General features: G+C 46.8%; 1 protein-coding gene across 1 annotated transcript in view; it reads right to left on the bottom strand.

The window, feature by feature from the left end:
- The window catches only part of GRIK4 (glutamate ionotropic receptor kainate type subunit 4), a 399,878-nt gene that overhangs the window by 10,256 nt on the left and 369,365 nt on the right, over window positions 1-20,257 (bottom strand). Inside the window, 3 exon segments of the mRNA XM_054693152.1 lie at window positions 11,847-11,975; window positions 15,629-15,854; window positions 17,863-18,028. Of these exon segments, the coding sequence (XP_054549127.1) occupies window positions 11,847-11,975; window positions 15,629-15,854; window positions 17,863-18,028 (521 nt within the window).

Here is a 20,257-nt window from a genome sequence, read left to right as displayed (position 1 = left end):
CTCCTACCACTTCCCTAGCTCAGGTCCCCACCATCTCTTGCTTGGACAGCTGCAGTAGCCTCCCAAATGTCTTCCTGCTAGTAGCTGTGGTTCCTCAGCAAGTCCTCCACAGACTTGCCTAAATGACCTTTCTGAAATGCAAAATCTCAGGTGACAGAAATGTTGATCCCTGCTCTGACCTTCTGTACCTTTCCTCCTGTGTTAAAACCTCTGCTGAAACCCACTTCACCTCCCAGACACACCTGGCTAACCCCATCCTCTCTTTTAAGATTTAGCTCCAGAGTGTGGGTCTGCTAATCCTAAGTGGCCTGTTCAACCACCATTTTTGTTACCTATGGTTCTGCATTCCCATACAAGGTCAGAACTGCCTGGTCAATTAGTTACAGGAGCCCAAGCCTACAAGGTGCCTTTCAAATCAATCAAAAGCAAAACTCTTGATCACCCTAGGATGAGTAATCATCACGATTTATGACTGGGAACACCTGGGGAGGAGGGACCATTGACTGATGTATGACAAGGGACCCCAGAAGCTGATAAGATTGAAACCATGGCTGGGGAAGTAGGGCTTGATTTCAATCTCAATACTAAGTCAGCAAGCAGATGAGAAGTGCCCGGGGTGGGGCAGACTCACAACCCCTGATACTATAGACGACATAGCACATTTTCTAATTTCACCCCTCCCCTTACTCTTTGTCCACCTTCCCCACACAACTGATGCTGCTTGATTATTGTAAGAATAAAAAGGCCAGGATCTTGCCTTTTCGGCAGCATCCTATATTATACATCTTGCTACATGACTCCCGTTTGCCAGTACGTTGCTGTCAGTATAACACAGGAGTCACTTCCTCTAGGCTGCCTTGTCTTGTCCACATGAACCTGCCCCTGCTAGATGTACTGATTTTGTGTTTCACTGATAATGCATCATGAGTCACTGTAGCATTGCATAAAATATTTGTCTAATTTTAACAATGCTTCAGTCAATGACGGACTGCACCCTAGGTGGGTGGTAGGCTGCAACATCTATGTTTGTGTATTTCTCTACCGTGTCCCCACAAAAAGATGAAACTGCCTAATAATGCATTTCTGAGAATGCATCTGCAATAAGTGACACATGACCGACCTGGATTTCCCACTAGACTCTGAGTTCCTTGAGAAGAGCCATGTCTTATTCAACTCCGTAACCTCCTGGTGCCTGGCCCAGAATTAGAGCCCAATAAATACTGAAAGAATGAGCAGAAAGAAAAAGGATAGAGACATCCCAGAGATAGAAGCCCGTATTATCAAAAGCTTTGGATTCATACTGTGATATGGATAATTCCTAATTAAATTTTGTTTGAAATAATAGTAAAGTGTGACAGCTCTTGTTGAGGACACCCAGCTTAGTCACAAAGGCAGATGGCCCAGGCTGAACTGGTGTCTGGCCAGAGTGGGACTGACGGGCAGTGACATGAATAATCTACAAGGAGAACTGACTGTGCTGGGTCCTGGGTGGGTTTTGGGGCAGACAGGAAGGGTTATAAAGGGACACATGATCTGTGCTGGCATCATTTTGATTCAATCAAGGAGGGCTTCTTGGAGGAGCTGAGGTTTAACAGGATGCTGGTGGAAACTGTGAGTCACTCAAGCAACCCCCAACCTTCCTTTCCCAGCTTCTCACATTTCGGCACCTTTATCATGGGTGCTGATTCTTGGCTGGGTGGCCTCCTCCCCTGAGGAGCGAGGCCTTTATACCACTCGTGCCTTGAGGAACTTATTGGAAAGTGGAAGCAAGAATAGATTGCTGGCAGAGTGAGAGTTGAGAAACAGATGGAGCGGGGAGCAAGCGGTGGGAGAGCACAGCAGTTGCATTTAACACCGTCATCAGTCATTCTCCTAGAAGGCAAATGCCTTCCCCAGCACATGGCTGTTACTCAGAAGGAGTCTTTGGTGTGGATTCCCTCCAGCCACAAGGCCCCCTCTGGGCTCACAGATGCCCCAGCACTTGCAAGGGGAAGCCATGAATTCACGCCTTCCCTTCCGTTCTTCAGAGAGAACCACACAGAAGCCATCAACACAGATGGGCCTCAAACTAGGATTTGCTCCCAACATTTGAGCCTCACTACATCCCAGCAATCAGACTGCATCAACTGAAATTGAATCGAGGTCTCCCCACACACACACCTGAATGGTAAAATACTAAGTTCGATGTCACACACAGACTGACCACAAATTCAAATGTTAGCAGATAAATCCAAAGCAATAACTTTCTTTATCGCTAGTATTACAGAGGGCAGAAGCAACCTAAGAGTGTAAGTTTGAATAGATTAGAATCTCCATCCATCCACCCACCCACTGGTTCTGCCTTCAATTCTGATGAGCAAATAATCACTCATTGGATTCAAGGACACATATGTCTCAGATCTTAAAACCCTTGCGTGTCTCCAGGTAACACTGCAAACTCTGAACTGAGATGCAGGGACATGCCTTTTGAACAAGGGGTGAGTACAGTCTGGAAGACAGAGACAGAGGTCGCAGGAGCCAAGGAGGCAGACATAGAGAGGACAGACCGGTGCCACTGTCTCATCAAGGGACAGCGGGGCTCCTTGATGCCAGGCAACAAGTCTTTCTTGCGAAGCTTCCATGAGCTGATCTCTGCGCTAGCTGCTGAAGCTCTGGGCAATGTGCCACGCTAAAAACATTTGACAAGAATGAGAATTCTTTGACCAATATGACTTTCCAGCACTTTCTATTTCAGAGTCATATTCACTTACATCCATGCAAATATATTAAATGGTCCCACTAACACAGACTCATTTGTTGTAAATAGCAACTCTGTGTGCCCACGTGTGAGCTGACCGGTGTGACCTTCCCAGAAAATAGGAAGTGATTTTGTCGTGTTTGCACTGCTGACGACTGCGAAATCGTATGCCTGATGTTTCTTGTATTCACTGTGACATCTGTCACCTAGACCTAGCAGATTCTGGAGGCAATTTTGGTAGAAGAGCAGAGAAAGGGACTCAATACAGAATGGGGATAGGAGAGGCATTTGGTAAATTTTGCAATGTATCAAAACACAAGTTACTTCCTAATTTGTCAAACTTTGGACTGGATGCACCTCCTGTTCCTTATCTCATTTGAATTACCATTAGAAACACTTAAAGAAGGCCACTCTTCCCATTTTACAGTAAAAGAAACGGAAATTCAGAGAACTTTAGTAAGTGCCCAAGTTTTCACAGCTCAGATGTGAAATCTAGAAAAATCCTACTGCCAAGCGAATGTTCTTCATACAAATAAAGCTGCCTCTCAGGAGCGTTGATTATGAACAAGGTTACCATGCTAACGTTTTAATTCAATCCTAACCCTTGCCCTGTGAAATCTACCCTACTTTCCCCTCCAGCTTCCTGACAAGGAAACCAAGGCACTGAGTTGTCAGATAATCAGCCCAAGATCCCATGGCTGATGAGGCTAAGTGTCTGGATCCAAACTGGAGCCTGAGTCCCATGCCATGCACGCCACGCCACGCCACGCCACATCACACCAGCTCTCCCAACTGTGGGTCCCTCACACTACAGGTGTGAGCTCTGAACTCAATCTGGCCTCCAGTGCCTGGACTCATTCCTGAGGACACCCCTACCCCAACAAGCCAGGTGAATAGGGAAGAGGGCCCTGTGTACGGGTTATTAGCTCAACTTACAAAATCCCCTTCTCTCCTTGAGAACATTGTATCAAATGTTTGAATCGATGATTTATTGACTTCATCTCAGCTCTGTTTGCTGACCAAACTGGGCTACAATCTTTGTAATTCCGACCTCACTGATGAAGACACAGTGGACCACCATCACCTTGGTTCCCGATCACGCTTTCTGGTGCAGTCCTGGAGTTCCTCCAGCTCTCAGCAATCAATCTGACTTGATTAGGGAGAGGCTTCCTCTGCAAGCATCTCTCCCACACACTCTCTAAACTCCTATATTCGGGTTTCCAGCCTTAGTTCTCTCCAGAGAAACCAGAGAGCCAAGATGATCAACTGGGGCTCCCTGAGAAGAAAGAGAGAGAAATGTCCCCATCACCCCCTTCTTCCACTGCTCACCCCCACTCTTGCTAAGATGTCTCGCACTTTCCTTCTCACTGTGCAGACAGCAAACTTCCTGCTGTCGAAGGATTTTATGAGTCAATGCCACCGGCCTCTTTTCTATCCCAGAATGGCAACTCTGATTTTCACAGCCTGGTGGTGTATTTCTGCTCCTTTGAAGCTTGATTGTGGGCTTGTTTTTATTCAAGATAAAGGTATTTAATTTCCTTGGAATTCACCCACTACCTTTTTGTCTAGCAATTGTTCTGCAAAGGCTTCGGTAATCCAATCCCTTTGAATTGGGATGCCGGCATCTGTGAGTGGCTAGCGATACTTCTTTTTATAGGAGTTGAGTGAGAAAATAAATAAAATAAGTGTTTATGAAAAGAAAAGGCAGAAGAAAATAAAACAGCTTGGAATGAAGCCTGCTTCTTTTTGTAATTCTCCAGTCTTCCACACGATCGGCCATTTCATTTTATGGCTGTGTATGGAGGTAGGTGGCCACCGAGCTGGGGAGCAGGGAAGAGGAAGAAAGGGCTGATGTGTTGTGGTTCCTAGGAGAGCCAAGTGAGACCTGGCCAAACGACTCGATTCCAGATTGGTGGCTTCCTCCCAATGTTAGGATTCTTCTCTGGAATCTGGCAGGGACATTTGAGCTGCAATATTAGAAGTGGGGTAGCACCAGATCCATTTCTTAGAAATTTCTTCAACTTTAACAAGATAACAAAGTAGAAAAGGCCTATGTTAGGCACAGCGCATTGTCTGGTACATTCTAATTGAAACCAGAGTGCCTATAGCCACTTTCCATTTCAGATATCTCTGAAAAAAGAATCTCCCCCAGACCCCAGCTCCAGTTCCTTCATCTCCATTCCTCTCTGCCTGCTCTATATTTTTCTCCATCCTTGTAGGGTGAATGAATTAATCAGGTTTTTTATGTCACTAGCCCTGTAGCTAGTGAATACCTGGAGTATGGATGTGCATATATGTGTAAATGTGCACATCTGAGCCTAGAGGCTGGAATAAAAGTAGTGGCAGTGAGAGGACAAGCGGTGTGACTATAGAAGAGGTGAGAACACAAGATGACGTGCAAGAGAGAGCCCAGAGAAAGAGCGTAGAGATTCATGGGAGCACTGGGAAGTTTGGTTGCCTGCCTGCCTCCCAGCCCTGCTGCCTGACCTGTGCCTGCCTCCTTGCATGCCAGCCTCCCTGCCTGATGTGCCTGTGAACCTGGTTCCCTGTGAGACCATTAAAGCCTGAAAAGTCCACTGAAGTCTCTGGGACTCCCTTTATGCCTTTGCCCGAATAGACCATGAACCTGCTCTGTGCTCACTGGCACAACACTCCTTTAGGCATGTGTGAAAGCCACTGCTTTAAATCACAAAGAAGAAAGTTCACCTAGGAGCTGATTTGGAAAGTAAATTAAAATGACTGTCTTTTGTTCAAATTAAGACACAAGGGAAAATTATTCCTGAGACTCTGTTCCTGGAGACCATCTAAAGACTTAAAGGAAGAGCTCTTTCAGGTCATGCTGGTCCTGTTTTTCTGCCACAGGAGGAGGTCTTGAGTGAAGAGTTATACTCAGAAAGTCTGATGGCTAATGAGCGAGAGAGCGAGAGAGAGAGAGAGAGAGAGAGAGAGAGAGAGAGAGAGAGAGAGAGAGAGAGAGAGACCAGTAATGGCCCCCTTCAGCCAAACTAGGGCTTCCCACTTGGCTGGGCCGTGTGTCACATGGACTTTTGCTCGGCCAGGAAGCCTTTTAGCCTTTCTGAGTAATGTTTGTTTGGGCTTCAGCCATGGCCAAAATGAGGCCACTGCATTAAACTGGCACTTGCCGCCATGGCTGGGATGGAGTCGATGCCGTGGCTCTTGATGGTGATTGTATCTTCCAGACAGCCCCATCTTCGACATTACTGCTTATTAATGCAGGTCACCCTCTTGTTCCAAAGGACAACCACATAGAGGCAAGTTAACATTTGCTGGTTGATAGATGCCTAGTGTCTGCTGAAGCATTTGGGAGCTGGGCATAATGATTTCCACGATGAATTTACCCTTTTCATCTGTTCAGTTCTCTGTGCCAGGGAACACTTGGCCCCACAGTGCAGAGTGGAGCGAAGACTCCTGGCTGCTTCTACCCATCTTCCCTGGGAACCTGATCTCCCTGACTCACCTCTCCTTCCAAGCTGAGCTCTGCTATCACATTGGTCCTCCTAAAACTCTGTAAGATGGAAGAATTTCCAAAGCCAACCACTCTGCAAAAATCATAACTAAATTTTTCTGCAAATGTACCTAATTTTCTACCTCAAACTCCCATTTCCACCTGATTCCAAAAGGTAGATATTGTCCAGTCACTTCAGGTTCAGGTTCTGATAAATACAGTGTTTCCTCTGTCCCCCCTTACCCCAGGATGCAATTCAGTGCTGATGCTGGAAAGGAGGTTCTGTGTCAGGACATGGGGTGGGGATCAGTGTTCGGTCTTAATGCTGGATTCCACTAGATGGCCAGTGTCCTTGTTTGGGGCCCAGGAAATGAAGCCCTGCCACTGGGCCCTCTCTTCCCTGAACCCCCAAGTGCCATCTCTCATGCTCCCACTGCACCAGGGCACGACATCCATATTTTTGGATTTTGTCAAACTCCAGAAGCAAGAAAAACCTCTTTATAGCTGGGAATAGCCAACTAACCTAGGGGTTATTTCTGCCACTCTCCATCTCCCATCAGGGCACATGGCTCCTTTTCAGGATCTGTCCCACTGAATGAATCCTTTTCCATTCAGAAGCTCCCCATCCTGGCCAGGGCATCTTCTCATCTGGTTTGCAGACTGGGGCTTGGCCCTTTTATTCTTTTTCCACCTTCTAACTTCTAGTGTCAACGTCCTTCCAACTTTCTTTCAGGAATTAAGTAGCCTTCTGTAATCCAAAAGATTTCTCTAGAAAATCAAAACCTTTGTTGCCAAGAAGGTTGTCTCTGTTATGAGTTGTATGAACTGCTTTTGGAACTCAGAGCCAATGACGTTAACTCTTAGCTCCTCCAGAGGCCACGACTGTTCCCTGGGCCCAGGAAGGCCAGGACAAGTTCAGATTCCCACTCCACAGCACCTGCTCCCATCATTCCAGACCTTTAAGGTTCTGGACACTTAGCACACTCCAACTGAGTCCAGGGTGCTGTCGGTGTGCCAAGGCATTTGCATGGATAAGGGTGTTTGTGGGTATCTTCCTTAGACACTGATTTTACTTCGAGTTGAGGTAGGAAAAGCATATTTACATTGAATAGGCATGACTTTTATATTGGAAGATGCAAAATACACATGCATTTTAGGATAAAACAGAAGACTTTAAAGCAATTCTAAGGATGGCCCGCTTTGGACTATGTCCCCAGGTCCCCAGAGCGCACACTCCAGCTCCTCCAATATTAATCCCTTCCACAGGAAAGTTTGGGACATACTGGCTTATAGTCCAAACACCTCTACTCCACTTTTCAATACCCTCATAACTTCAACCTCATCCTACTTACCCAAACCAATTTCTGAGCATAACAACTATGCTCCACCACAGTCCTAAAGCATGGACTCCTGATGCAGGTTTTGTGCTTCAGCCAAATGTCTCTATAAGGCCCTCCATTGCTCAGATCCATCACTTCCTCCTCTGGGCTGCATAACACTTCCTTTAGGACTCGAACAAAGCAGTAGTCCTACAGTGTAATCATTATGGAAACATGTGTGCCTCCTTGCAGGTTCTAAACCTCTTGAGGGGAAAGCCACAATTTCAGAGCCTACCATAGGTTTATAATGTCTATGGGGCAATGAGGGCTATGAGGCCCTTGTCAACACCTGGGGTATCAGGGTTCCTGTTTGGGAGGGAACAGACAGGATGAGGGTAGAAGTGATACCAGGCTAGAAGTCCTGGACACCTTGCTCACTCATTCATTGATTCATCCATTCATTTGTTGCTCACCCTTTCATCAAATACTAATGTCAGATGTTATGCTGGTTCCTGGGATACAAAAATAAATAAGATCCAGCCCTGCCTTTGAGTTTCTCACAATCCATGGTGCACAAATATCAACTGGCACAAAATAAATATCCTAAGAGTTGATTTTAGAAGAGTAATCTAGCCCCGAGGAGCTTGGTGTGGGTGGGTATACTTGTGGTTTGTGGACATTAATCATCCCTCTCAACGTACTTTTATGCCTAGACTTTAGAATAATATTTGTTCTCATTTCTCTTGTTCTGGCATATTGCCGAGTGTTTACCATGATGTGTCATATTCAATCTTCACAATAGCCATGGGCATGTGGCATTACTATTATCTTTATTCTCTACAGGAGGAAACTGAGGCTCAAAGACCTATCATAGGCTACCCATGGAGTGAAGTCCATTTGCCCCAATGCCCAGGATTCAAATCCCAATGCCAGCTGCCCCAGGGAGGGGAGCCATCCTAGGGGCTGGCAGTAGAGCAAACAGGTATGCAGGGAGGTAGAAGTTTGATGAGTTCTTAACAGGAGGGGGGGGAGGAGTCCATCAGACTTTAGTAATATCTAGAATGTGAGAGAGATGTTCTAAATGGAGGTCCCTGAGTGGAAATTGTAAGGTATCTGGATCCTGGGTCCTCATCCCCATGCTTGCCAATTTTGCTCCCCTCCAACTGTTTTTCTCTGGAAATCAGCAGTATACATAAATAAACACAAATAAAGAACTACATAAAGGGAAAGGCCCATGGCTAGCCTTAGGGGTCAGGGATGGGACTGGAGGATGGGCTCAACTCAGTAGTGAGTCCAGGAGAATGAGCTCCAAGGGGTCAAAGGGGATCAGGTTTGGAAAGGAAAGTTGGGGACTCTGCACCTGGTGGGGAGGAGCAGAGCTGGCAACCTGGGCCTGGTGGGATAACGTCAGGAGCCTGGGAGGCTCTACTTGCTCTCAACCACCCCCATTTTGCTCCAGCCTCCTCATCTGTGGTATCTTTGTTAATATCTCGTATGTTTAGTCAGCTGTTCAGAGGCAGGAACTAATGACTGAGTGGGGACTCTGGGCATGAAGGCTGGTCTGGAAAGTGATTAAAGCAGTTTCATGAGTCACTTTAACCTGGCTTAAAAGAACCTGGTAATTGGCAGATTTTGACAGGTCTCAGCCAGTAGCTCTAATCACATACCCCACAACATTTATTGAGTAGCTACTACATGCCAGGCTCTGTAGGGGAGGCTATGGACATAGAAGCCAGTGAGCCCAGGTCCTGGTGTAATGTACCATCCAACAAACAGGATACCAAGAGTTACAATATAGTGTGTTGAGTTGTCCAGGGTAATGCAAGGCACCCGAGCCTCTGTGGGTAGAGGGGCTGGGGCTTCTAGGGAGACAGATACCTGGATATTTCTCCCTTTTTACTCATCAGTCAGAGGAAGGCCTTAAGGTGCTTTGCTCTAGGTCCCAGGTTCACCTTTCCATTTCTACTTTAGATTGTTTCAGATCAAAAGCCAGCATCGCTTTCCTCTACCTCTCCTTGGCAAGATGGTGCTGTCTGCCACCACTCTGAAGTTAACTGTTACCATAGGACAGCATGAATTCATGCTGATTTACCAATTAATACATTTCATTTTGACTGTTTCAGGTCCAGTCAGGCTCAGATTGCTCTCAATATGTGTGCTGCTCCTGGGGAGGGGCTGGAGGAGCGTTTTGCTGCCTCCCCACCCCGGGCCAAGCTCTCTATGCCATCCAGCCCTCCCCAGGGCATCAGGCCCAGCCCCACAGGCCCCACCTACAGTCCCAGCTCACAGCTCTTCAACACACGTTGGCCCCCACTTCTTTCCTCCAGCTGTCTCTGGCCAGTAATGCCCTCCTTCCCTCCCCCCTACCTGTTTGGGTCCTGGGCATCTTCCAATTCTAGTTCCTTCTATCCAACCCACAAGTTTCCTGATGTTTTTCTCTGCAACTCCCCTACTTCTTTCTCTGAACAAACAGCCACTTTCTTCTACTTCACTCCCCTCCCCCAGTCTGTAATTGTGGATTGGCTGGTATCTAGAATTGTTTGCTCATCATTTCAAGTATGCTGGTTTTACTTCCAGAAATCACTTTAAGCTCCTTGATGGTAAGCTTAGAGTCTTTGTTCTCTTATTCCCGGACTATGAAATGGTGCTGTCACTCAACAGTCCCTACTGACGGAATGGCTGGCTGATCATTGAATGTAACTCTCCTGCAGCCAGCTAACAGGGTCAAACTCCCCTGAAATCCTGTGAGCAGCACAGCATGGCCTGAGTGAGGACTCTCAGTTGTTTTCAGGAGCCAATCTCTGAGCTACTCACTCTCTTTTCATAGTAATGCTACAGTGTGCTGCTGCCAGTCTTATGTTTCAGATAAAGAAACGGACACTCAGCAGCATTAACTCATGTACTAAGCTCAGCACAGCAATTGGTGGAGCTTGTATTCAACTGAGGTGTGCCCATGCTGCACCTGCTAATGCTCACTGCCCTTTTCATGGCCGGTTCTGACCTCAGAAGTGGAGAGTCAGTAACTGTGTGGCCTCCTTAGGTTCCTGCTGGGGAAGAGGCAGAATTTGCTCTAAATTACAAAGGGCTGGTCCCCATAGGTTCATAGTCCCTTGACCTCTCTCTGCAGGACAGAGATCCACAGAGACACTTAGAAACACAGTCACCCTTCCACTGTCTCATCAGGGATAATCATTTACACGGAGTAGAAAGGGAGGCCCATGGTATCATTCATTTTACTCCTCAGCTGCCTGTATAGGTAAATTTGTTTCATATTTCAGAAAGACGGCAGTAGATTACTAGAGTGACCATATGATTTATGGTCCAAGCCAGGACATTTTAAGAACAAAAAGGGATTCTAAAAATAACTGACATGTGTTAACTGATTTAGAACAGGTGTAACTAGGACTATCCTGGGCAAACCAGGATATGTGTTACCCCTACAGAAAATATAGGGAGCTCAGGGACCCTGAAAACTCCTTAACTACACAAGACAGTCAGTGATTGCTAACTATTCAGTTCATTCATTCATTCATTCACTCATTCATTCATTCATTCATTCAGATAGCCAGATGACAGGCCCTATGAAGGAGGTGAATCCTGCCCTCATGGAGTCTTCATTCTAATAGAGGAGGTAGAAAGTAAACAAATAAACAGATGGAAAAATATAATATCAGGTGGTGATGAGGTCTGAAAAGAAAACTAAAGCCAGATTCTGGTGATGGGGAGGGGAAGGAGGGAAAACATCTCTGCGGGCACCACTGAGGGAGGTCAGAGCGGGCAAGTGCATAGGCCCAGAGGCTGCAGCAGCCTGGGGAGTGGGTAACAGGAAGGAAAGGGGCAGGCTGAGGGAGAAACAGATCAGGTCTGGCTTTGAGCCACAGAGAACTTGAGGTTTATTCCAAGGGAGATGAGAAGTCACTGGAAAGTTTGCTTAGGGAAATGCTGAAATCTTCACTTTTAAAAAAGAACCCCTCTGGCTATGGGTGTTGGAGAGGAAATAGAGTGGGAAGAGGAGGCCAGACTATTATGAGGTGATGGGGGTCTGGGTCAGGGTGGAAGGGGCAGTGCTGGGGGTGAGAGGTGACTGGACCCAGGAGACAAGGTGGAAGTAGGGCGTCCAGAAATTCTGAGCTGTAGGTACTGGGTACCTGCAATAATCTGAGACTTTGGGGCAAGACTGACCCCTCCAGCCTGGCCCAGCCGGAGGTCCCTTCCACGACTGGTTTTTAGTACATCCTAGAAGTTACCAGCTAGAACATGGATGCCAGAAACAAGCTGCCTGGGTCCTCTGGGGCAGGAAGGGGAAGGCCCTGCCCGTGCTTACCTTTGGCTCTGTGATCTTCCTCTTTGGGGCACTTCCCCCCTTCCCACCATTTGCGCTTCAGGATTTCCAGGCGATTGTTCTCCTGCAGCTGGAGAATGGCCAGATCAAACTCGTCCCGGAAAACCGAGCCTGTGGGGTCACAGGAGAGCCCAGAACATAGGATGTGAGTGCCCTCCTAGGCCCACTTTGCTCCCTTGCCCAGGAAGCCTGCTTGCCACACTTAACTTGGGAGGGAGTGACAAGACAGAGCGGGGTCCCCCAGGACCACTGCTCTCCACTTGGCTCAGTCTGGGCATTGTCTATGGAGAGGAGCATGCCCAGGATTCATGCAGGGCATTCAGGGCCTCCTGCTTTCCTTCTCTCGTGCGGCCGATACATCCGGCCCATGGCTGAAACACCACTATAGGTCAAGTGACAGCTTTCCAGAAAGCTGTGCCACCCACCTCCCCACCCAGGTGCCATCACTTTCTATCCAGATTAAGTGATCTGCCCATCCACACACAGGAAGCTGGGTGCCAGGCTTCCCATCTGCATCCGGGGGCCAGGAAGGGAATTTCTGTGATATAAACCTCTCAGTCAGTTGTCTATGTTCTACTGCATTTAGATTAACTTCTCAAGCACGATAACTCTCATTCCATACTCCTGACAACTATTTCCCCAGAGCAGTCACCATTGAGAGAAGAGCCGCCTTGGATGGGACAGAAGCCTCTTCTCCTTCATCCCTGGGGAGACTCCAGTCCCCAGGCATCCCCAGCCCTACCAGCTGCCAGCTGGCTGCTGCGAACCCACAATCCTACCTGCCCATCGCTCCATTACATTGCTCCTCCCAACCTCCTCAAACAGAAGGGCTTCTGTTCAGTGCAATCCTTTTAAAAGTTTTTCTAATGGAATATGGTCAAGGAGCTTTGGTTCTGGAATTTACTTTTAATCACAAAAACAGGCTTAAATGAAACTGTGGAAAGCTCAATGTCCCAGCACAGGCTCAGGCCTGGGCTTAATAAGCAAAAGCTGCCAAGAAGTTGGAAACCAACTCAGCAGCCCAGTCTTCTTGCCCAAGCTCTGTAAGGTCTGATGGGGACAGATGCCCCTGGGAAGAGACTATGGCGAAGGATTCAGGAGGAAGCTTGGTACATATCGGTTAGTACTCTTAAACACGCATGTGCATAGGAATCACCTGCAGGTCTTGTTGGACTGAAGACTGATTCAGTGAGGCCCAAGAATCCACATTTCTAACAAGTACCAAGCTCTGCTGCTGGGCCATGGATGGCACTTTGATGGGGAAGGAACAAGATCAGCTCCCAGATGTCTTTAGACTCTGACTGCCAGGACTCCACAGCTAGGACCCTCCCTACTACTGATCCAACAACACTCGATTATGCAAACCCCACGTCTGGAGCAGATAAGTCCTGTAACTGATCTGGGTGACCATCAGCAGCACGTCTTCTATAGTGTGTTTAACACACATCTGTAATGAATGGCTACTTGAATGAACAGATGCGAATGAACAGATGCGACTGGGTGACTAATGCGATTGGGTGACAGATGCGATTGGGTGAGACTAATGAACACTCCAGGTTTAGAGTCAACTGTCCAGTCAATAGGGCATTTCAAGCAGTTTTCTAAATATATGCCACCCAACCACAACTGCGCATCAGAGGTCATGAAAAGATGATTATGTTTGCCTGCTTAGTTCCTAACCCCGACTTAGTTCCTAAACCCCAGCTTAGTTTCTACCTCATTCCTTGCTTTTCCTGGACCCAAGTCATGGCTTAATATAGGTATGCCCTTATCTTCCACTTATGATATATATACTTGTCTTTCCTGGACATGACCTCAACTGGACTTGAATTCTGCCCCACCCCATCTATGGACTATTCAATATCCTTCCCAGCCTGAGCACCTGGGTTAGCTACAGCTCACCTTCCGCCCAGCATGTTCTGTCAAGCTAGTGGGACCCATTTAGCAACACGCTCTGCCTGGTAAGTGAAACGCTAGATGTGGAGACAAGCATTCCAGACTCATGTCCAGTTTCTCTACTTAATCTATAACCTTGGACAAATAACTTATAGGCTCTGAGTCTCAGCTGTATCCTGTAGGATGGGAATGACTGCATCCACCTCACAGTTGAGAGAATTAAGGTAACACATCTGACAACAGCATCATGTCAGATATAGGAAAAATATTTCCCTCCCTATTTCCTTGACTATTGATGAAAATTTCTAGAGTTAATCTGAAATATTTGACATTCAGGTTACATTTGTTGAACTACTAGAACATCATCAAGGTGTACTCTAATTTCCTGATTTGCTCCACCATCTTGAAACAAACTATCAGCTTCTCAAAGGGGTACATAATCTGTACTGTTAATGGACAGCAATGAAATATGGTGCAAAGGGAGGGTATGAGAGTTATGAATAAACTGAATGAGGCTTCCTATCGATTGAACTGAGTTCAAGGGTGAGCCATATTATTTCCTGTGTTCATTGGCTTGGCTTCTGATCAGTCTTTAAGAAGTTGCCTGTTTTATCAAACAACAGGCTACTACAGAAATGATGAAAAGGAACTAATGTTCTCCAAGACAGGCTAAATGTGAGATGTTGTGGTAAGGTACCTGACCAGGTTCTCAGGTTTAACCCTCATGTTAAGCTTATGAGGTAGGTATTAAAAACCTAATTTTATGAATGAGATAACTGAGACTCACAGAGGTTAAATAATCCACCCATGGTCCCACAGCCAGTAACAAGGGTGCATTCCTAAGTCTGCCTGACTTCAAACCCATGCTCTGTACACTCTACAGACATAAGTGAAGCCTGTAGTTGACAGAGTTCTGAGTTAGGAGAAGAGCAAGAGAAGGGACATGTAAGATAACTACAGAGATGCACATACTGTATACCAATGTCCCCACATGGCCTGGAGGCCTCAATTCCTGCCCCTTCCCCTGCTGCTATAGACAGGACAGCCCTTTACAGGCATGGCCCTTTACAACACCAGCTCTTAATGGGGTATGTGTGTGTGTAGGTGGGGGGAAGGTGGCATATTTGAATCCCCTGGGGCAGAGCCCTGCTGCAGTCTCAATGGGCAGCCAAATGTGTTCGCCTCTCCTGGTGGAAGTATTACAGAAGCAGAAGATCAAAAGCATGAGTGCCCTTTAGAAAGTGCAACTGGGATACCTTTCTGGAAGCCAAACATCACTTCCCTCCTCTAACAAGCCAGATGGGATGCACTCAGTAAGCTGATGACCAGAACTTTACCGTCCATTCTCAAAAACTACCTAGGCTGACCTGGGGCAGAGGGATCAGTGAGCACCACAAATACTTTGAAAGTTATGTACCTCATCATGACATAGCTTTGGTAGTAATCTTTTCACCAGGGCTTCTAATAGCAAAATTAATTCATTTGAGTTTTACCATCTCTTCCTTTTCAACTCTAGTAGAGATGGCAGCCAACAGAGAAATGGTCAAAGGGAAGGAAGCAGGAGAGGGGAGAACAAAGGTGTAAAGAATCCATGAAGGACACCAAGATGCCCTTTAATAATTAATTAACTGATTAATAACTAATCAATTGGTGCTTGAATTCTTAAGGATTGAGATCTGATCACTGATTAGCAAAAGTATGTGAGTTTGGGCTTGGTTTTTTTTAAACCTCAAGAATGCCCACCTAAAGTCACTGTTAAATTGGTTCTAGAAACAGGGTGTTGAATTCAATGCTGTATTCAGAGGTTGTGGCTACTCTGACCCTGCCTGGTTGAAGCTACCCAAGGAGGCTGTTCCTCTCCTGCATACCGACTGGCATGCCAATCCCATAGCCCTTGGTGTCCAGCAGGCCCCCAATCTGAGTGAGGTTGCAGTTTCGCTGCCGATAGTACTCATTCATGGTGGATTCCAGGAGGAAGGCGTAGTTGGAATTCAACACCCTGGCGATTCCCTCCTCTGTGCTCTTCACAAACACACTTGGCTGCTTGGAATACATGTAATTCCACATGCGTTGGTAGGTCTGATAGCGGGAATTCTGGGAAAAGAATACAAGGAGCAGAATTGGGAAAAGAGAAAGGAAATGATGGTGTGAAAGCAGAGGGATTCAAAGTAGGTCTTAAAATTCTGGCCCATGTGCCTCCCTGGTGGCGCAGAGGTTGAGCGCTGGGATGTGAAGCTGCCCGCAGCCTCTGCAGCGCCAGCTCGCTCCCTGGCTGCTCCCCGGCCACAGGAGGAGGGTCCCACATGGCGCGCAGACCTCTCCTGCCGCCCGCTGCTCCCCTCAGTGGTGTGTTTCCTCAGTCTGCCTGCTCTGCTCCCCACTCTGGCTCTGGTGAATTCTCTCACCCTCCAGCGCTTCTGACTGTACCCAGTGCTTGTATGCATAAATAAATAAATAAATCTTAAAAAAAAAAAAAAAATCTGGCCCTACTCAATCCTCTCCTTTTACTCCATATGCTTTGCCCTTTCTATCTCTGGATTGCCATTGTGTCCCCACAGGAGGGGGATGTTGTACCTTTGATTCCTTTTACAGGAAGACCAAGAAGCAACAGGGGGCTTATGGCACTGTAAACTCTGCCTGCTGATTTGATCCTTGGTTTTGCCTCATCTACCCTAAAGAGGTCTCCTATTGCCAAACTCCACATTCTGGTAGAAGTAAGAATGGAAATTCTGGTTGTATCCTTCATGTTCTTCAGGTAGTGACAGTGAACTTGGGTTTATTCAGGACTTTTAGAGAGATACCATCTGAAGGAATAGTGCTGGCTATTTTATCTCAACCCTACACCAATTTTCTGATCATATATCCAATGCTGGCTTCAAATTTTTTTTTTTTTAAGATTTATTTATTTATTTATTTATACAAGCACTGGGTACAGTCAGAAGCACGGGAGGGTGAGAGAATTCACCAGAGCCAGAACGGGGAACAGAACAGACAGACTGACGAAATACACTGCTGCGGGGAGCAGAGGGCACGGCAGGAGACATCTTAGCGCCATGTGGGACCCTTGCCGGTGGCTGGCAATGGACCCGGTGCTGCAGAGGCTGCAGGCAGCTTTGCAGCCCAGCGCTCAACTGCTGAGCTACCAGGGGAGGCCCTGCTGGCTTCAATTTTACAAATAACAACAAGATTGAGTGAATTGTGGGGGTTATCCAGATTCCGTGTTTGCATAGTGCTTTTGTGGATCTCCATGCCAACAGGCACTGAGGCCGATATGGAAAACAGAAAAATGAAAGCCTTGGACTTGTCTCATGTGAAAATAAACTTCGTGGGTCGCAGGTTGGCTAGACACCTATTAACTCCTCCGTCTGGTCCAGTGTGTCAGCTTACAGAGCTCGGTGGCAGGACCTCAAAGTCAACAGGGCCCCGATCTGAGACTTATCTAGTCTATAATCAATGAAGCCAGTTCATTTAAACTAGTGCTCATCGCATTTCAGCCATCGTTTATAAGTCTAATATTGCTGTGTCTGAGGACTCTATAAAATTTTACCCACTTTAAAAAATTTAAATGCATACATTAACTTCACCCTAGGTAGTAAAAGAAATAAAAATAAAGGTTAAATTCACTGTATCTATATTTTTCTAATACCCATTAAAATAAATATGAATGAAAATAGGGAACCCCCAGAGAGCATGAAAGTTGCATACACCTTTCCCCATACTTTGCCCAATCTCTTGCATCTGCCTGTTTCTGAACTATGTCATTTTATATTAAACTGATAACCTAGTAAGTAAATAAAAATAAAATAAATATAAAATAGTTAAGTCACTGAACTGATTTGTACCTAAAAGCATCACAACTACCACTAACGGTTGTTCATGCCCAATATTTTGGGACAGGTTGATTTTAACCCAAAGTGCTTGTGGGACCTCATTCCAGGGATATTTTATGGAACAGGAGAACAACGAGCCCCATGTGAACCTCCAAACAAGATGTTCAAAAAAGATAATGGGATGAGGAGAGATGTTTGTATCTCCAGCAGATAAACATCTCATCTGTATTCTGCCCAATTCCCGATGTTGGTGAGCAACCAAATGAGTTTACTTGGAAGAAGGTCATGCTGGAGCCTCCGTGAATTGTGCCATACTCAATGGCGGTCTGGTCAGCCAGGTCATCCACTGACTCAATGGGCACATCCATGCGCTGCACGGTCAGGAAGGCTGCCAGGTTGGCCGTGTAGGATGAGATGATGATCAGCGTGAATGCCCACCTATGTAGGAAAAGACCAGGAAGTCATCATTGCCCGGGCACTCCCAGGAGTCTTAACCCCCATCCCAGTCTTGCTGTGACATTGGAGAAACCAGGCATCCCTCTTCTGAAGGAGCTCCCAGCTTAGTGGGGGGAAGAGAAAGGAGGCAGGGCAGATGATATCAACAGAAATGGACAGTTTGTGAGGGTTGCTTGGGAGAAGACGATTTTATTTCCTAAAGGAGGTGATTATTCTTTGGTTGTTATTCGAAAGGGGTGTGTCCATGCACATGAGACAGTTTGGAGACTGAAAATGAGCTAGTTCATGAACCAAGGGTGCCACTTCTGGGGGCTCTGTCCCACATGAGCGCTGGGAGGGCCCCCCTGCTCCTCACGGTGCAGCCAACCTTCAGGTGAGCATCACTGGAGCTGAGCACCTGTCACCCACTACATCAGCTATCTCAAGTATACCATCCGCTATCCCCCTACAATGCAGGGAGGTAAAAGTCTTATCCTAATTTTACAGATGGAGAAACTGAGGCTCAGAGAAGCAAAGTATTTTAAAACCATGTCTACACATTGTAATAGCAGAGACTATTTAAAAGACTAACTGATGACAAGCACCTTTGAACTACTGAGAACTTGGAATTGGAAAATACTCTTATAATGGCTATGTGATTTCAAAATAGAAGGTTGTTTACTGGGTAAAGTGAACTCATTTAAAATGAGAGTAATTTTGCAACTCAGGCAGCATATAAACTAAAGCCATTAAATCTAGTTATTTTTTTTTTCATTTACTTAGGTTAATCAAGCCTTCTACCATCTGGTCAGCAGAAAGGATCTGCTGTCCAATCCACTTGTTTATAGGAGTTCAAACATATATCTAAGCATAATTGAGGTTGGATAATCACATATCCTGAACCAGTGAAGTCCGAATTAATGAGGCTTTACTCATTATGAAGACATTGCCAATGAATGCTTAGCATTTGCAGCTGGAAGCTTCCAGGTGGGTTTTCAAGAGCAGGAAGACAGTCTTACTTCCCCCTCACTGTCCCCCCTTGCCCCCCTCAGCCTCCCTGCCACAGCGACCGTGGAAAAGCCTAAGTACCTCCTCTGAGCTCATTTGCTTGTCTAATAAATCGGGACAATCAGGCCTGCTCTATCTTCAGAGAGTAAGAATAAATGAGATATGTCACTGGTGACTCCATCATCGGTAAAGGACTAGCTGAATGAGACAGAGAGAAATGGAGTGATAGATCTTCAGGCTGAAGATGGGGTGACAATCACTTGACTGTTTTCCTTATTTGTCACCTCTAAGTGCCAGGTGTGTCTGCAGCCTCAACCTGTTGTCCTGGCTCCCGCCTTGGCTCTTACACTCTGTTGGAAGTTGTTTCCTCTTGGCCACTCCCAAAGGAAGTGGGTGTGCATGTGAATGATCCTCAGGGGCCAGTGTTTAGAAGCTGTTTAGCTTCAGGGTTAATGAGCCCTGGGTGTGGACATGACCTCAGAATTGGCTGGGAACATTCCCTCAGTCCCATGGCTACAATCTGGCATCTGTTCCACTCTGGGTGGCTCTTTACAACACTGATCACAAGGAGCAGGTGCGAAAGGGCAGGTAGCTTGGTGGAAGCCCATGGCCTCTGCTGAGAAAGCAAATCATACCCACGCTCTCTCTCCAGCAGGGGTCAGGGGCGTCTTTTCCCCATGTGAAAGGAGCCGTATGCCAAGAAAGCTGGCATTCTTGCTAGCAACATGACATTTTGTCACTTGCTCATGGTGAGGAAGCCAAGGTGAGCGATGACAGCCTCGTCTACTGACACCTCCCGCTCCCCTAGGGAGCTGACCAAACTGAGGCCTGAATTTAATAACCAAGAACTTGGAGAGGTGGAGGGGCACATGGGCAACTCAGGGCAGGGCAGGGGAAGGCTGAGCCCCCTCCCACACATGCACTGGAACAGAGAAACCAAGCCCCATGGGGCCAACTATTCTGAGCCCTGCTGAGCCCATGGGCCAGGGCTGAGCAGTCTGCCGGACACACTGGGCGGGGGAGGGGGGCCCTCCTCACTCTGCAGGAGGGAATTCCTGGGGGGGACCTGACAGGTGGATGAAGCAGGCAATGGGCCCTCTGCAGCGCCTGGGAACTGGAAGGAAAAGCCCCAGGTAGAAGGGATCAAAACCTGCGCTGACTTCTGTTGGTCTCTGGGTTCCTGCTCAGATTTCCATGATTTTGAGGGTCCTCTGTGACTTTCCT

Source organism: Talpa occidentalis, unplaced genomic scaffold (genome assembly GCF_014898055.3).
Source record: "Talpa occidentalis isolate TD23 unplaced genomic scaffold, MPIMG_talOcc4v2.1 talOcc4.12, whole genome shotgun sequence".
Classification (NCBI taxonomy): domain Eukaryota; kingdom Metazoa; phylum Chordata; class Mammalia; order Eulipotyphla; family Talpidae; genus Talpa; species Talpa occidentalis.
Note: the sequence above shows the minus strand (reverse complement) of the source record. Positions and strands in the feature narration are given on the sequence as shown.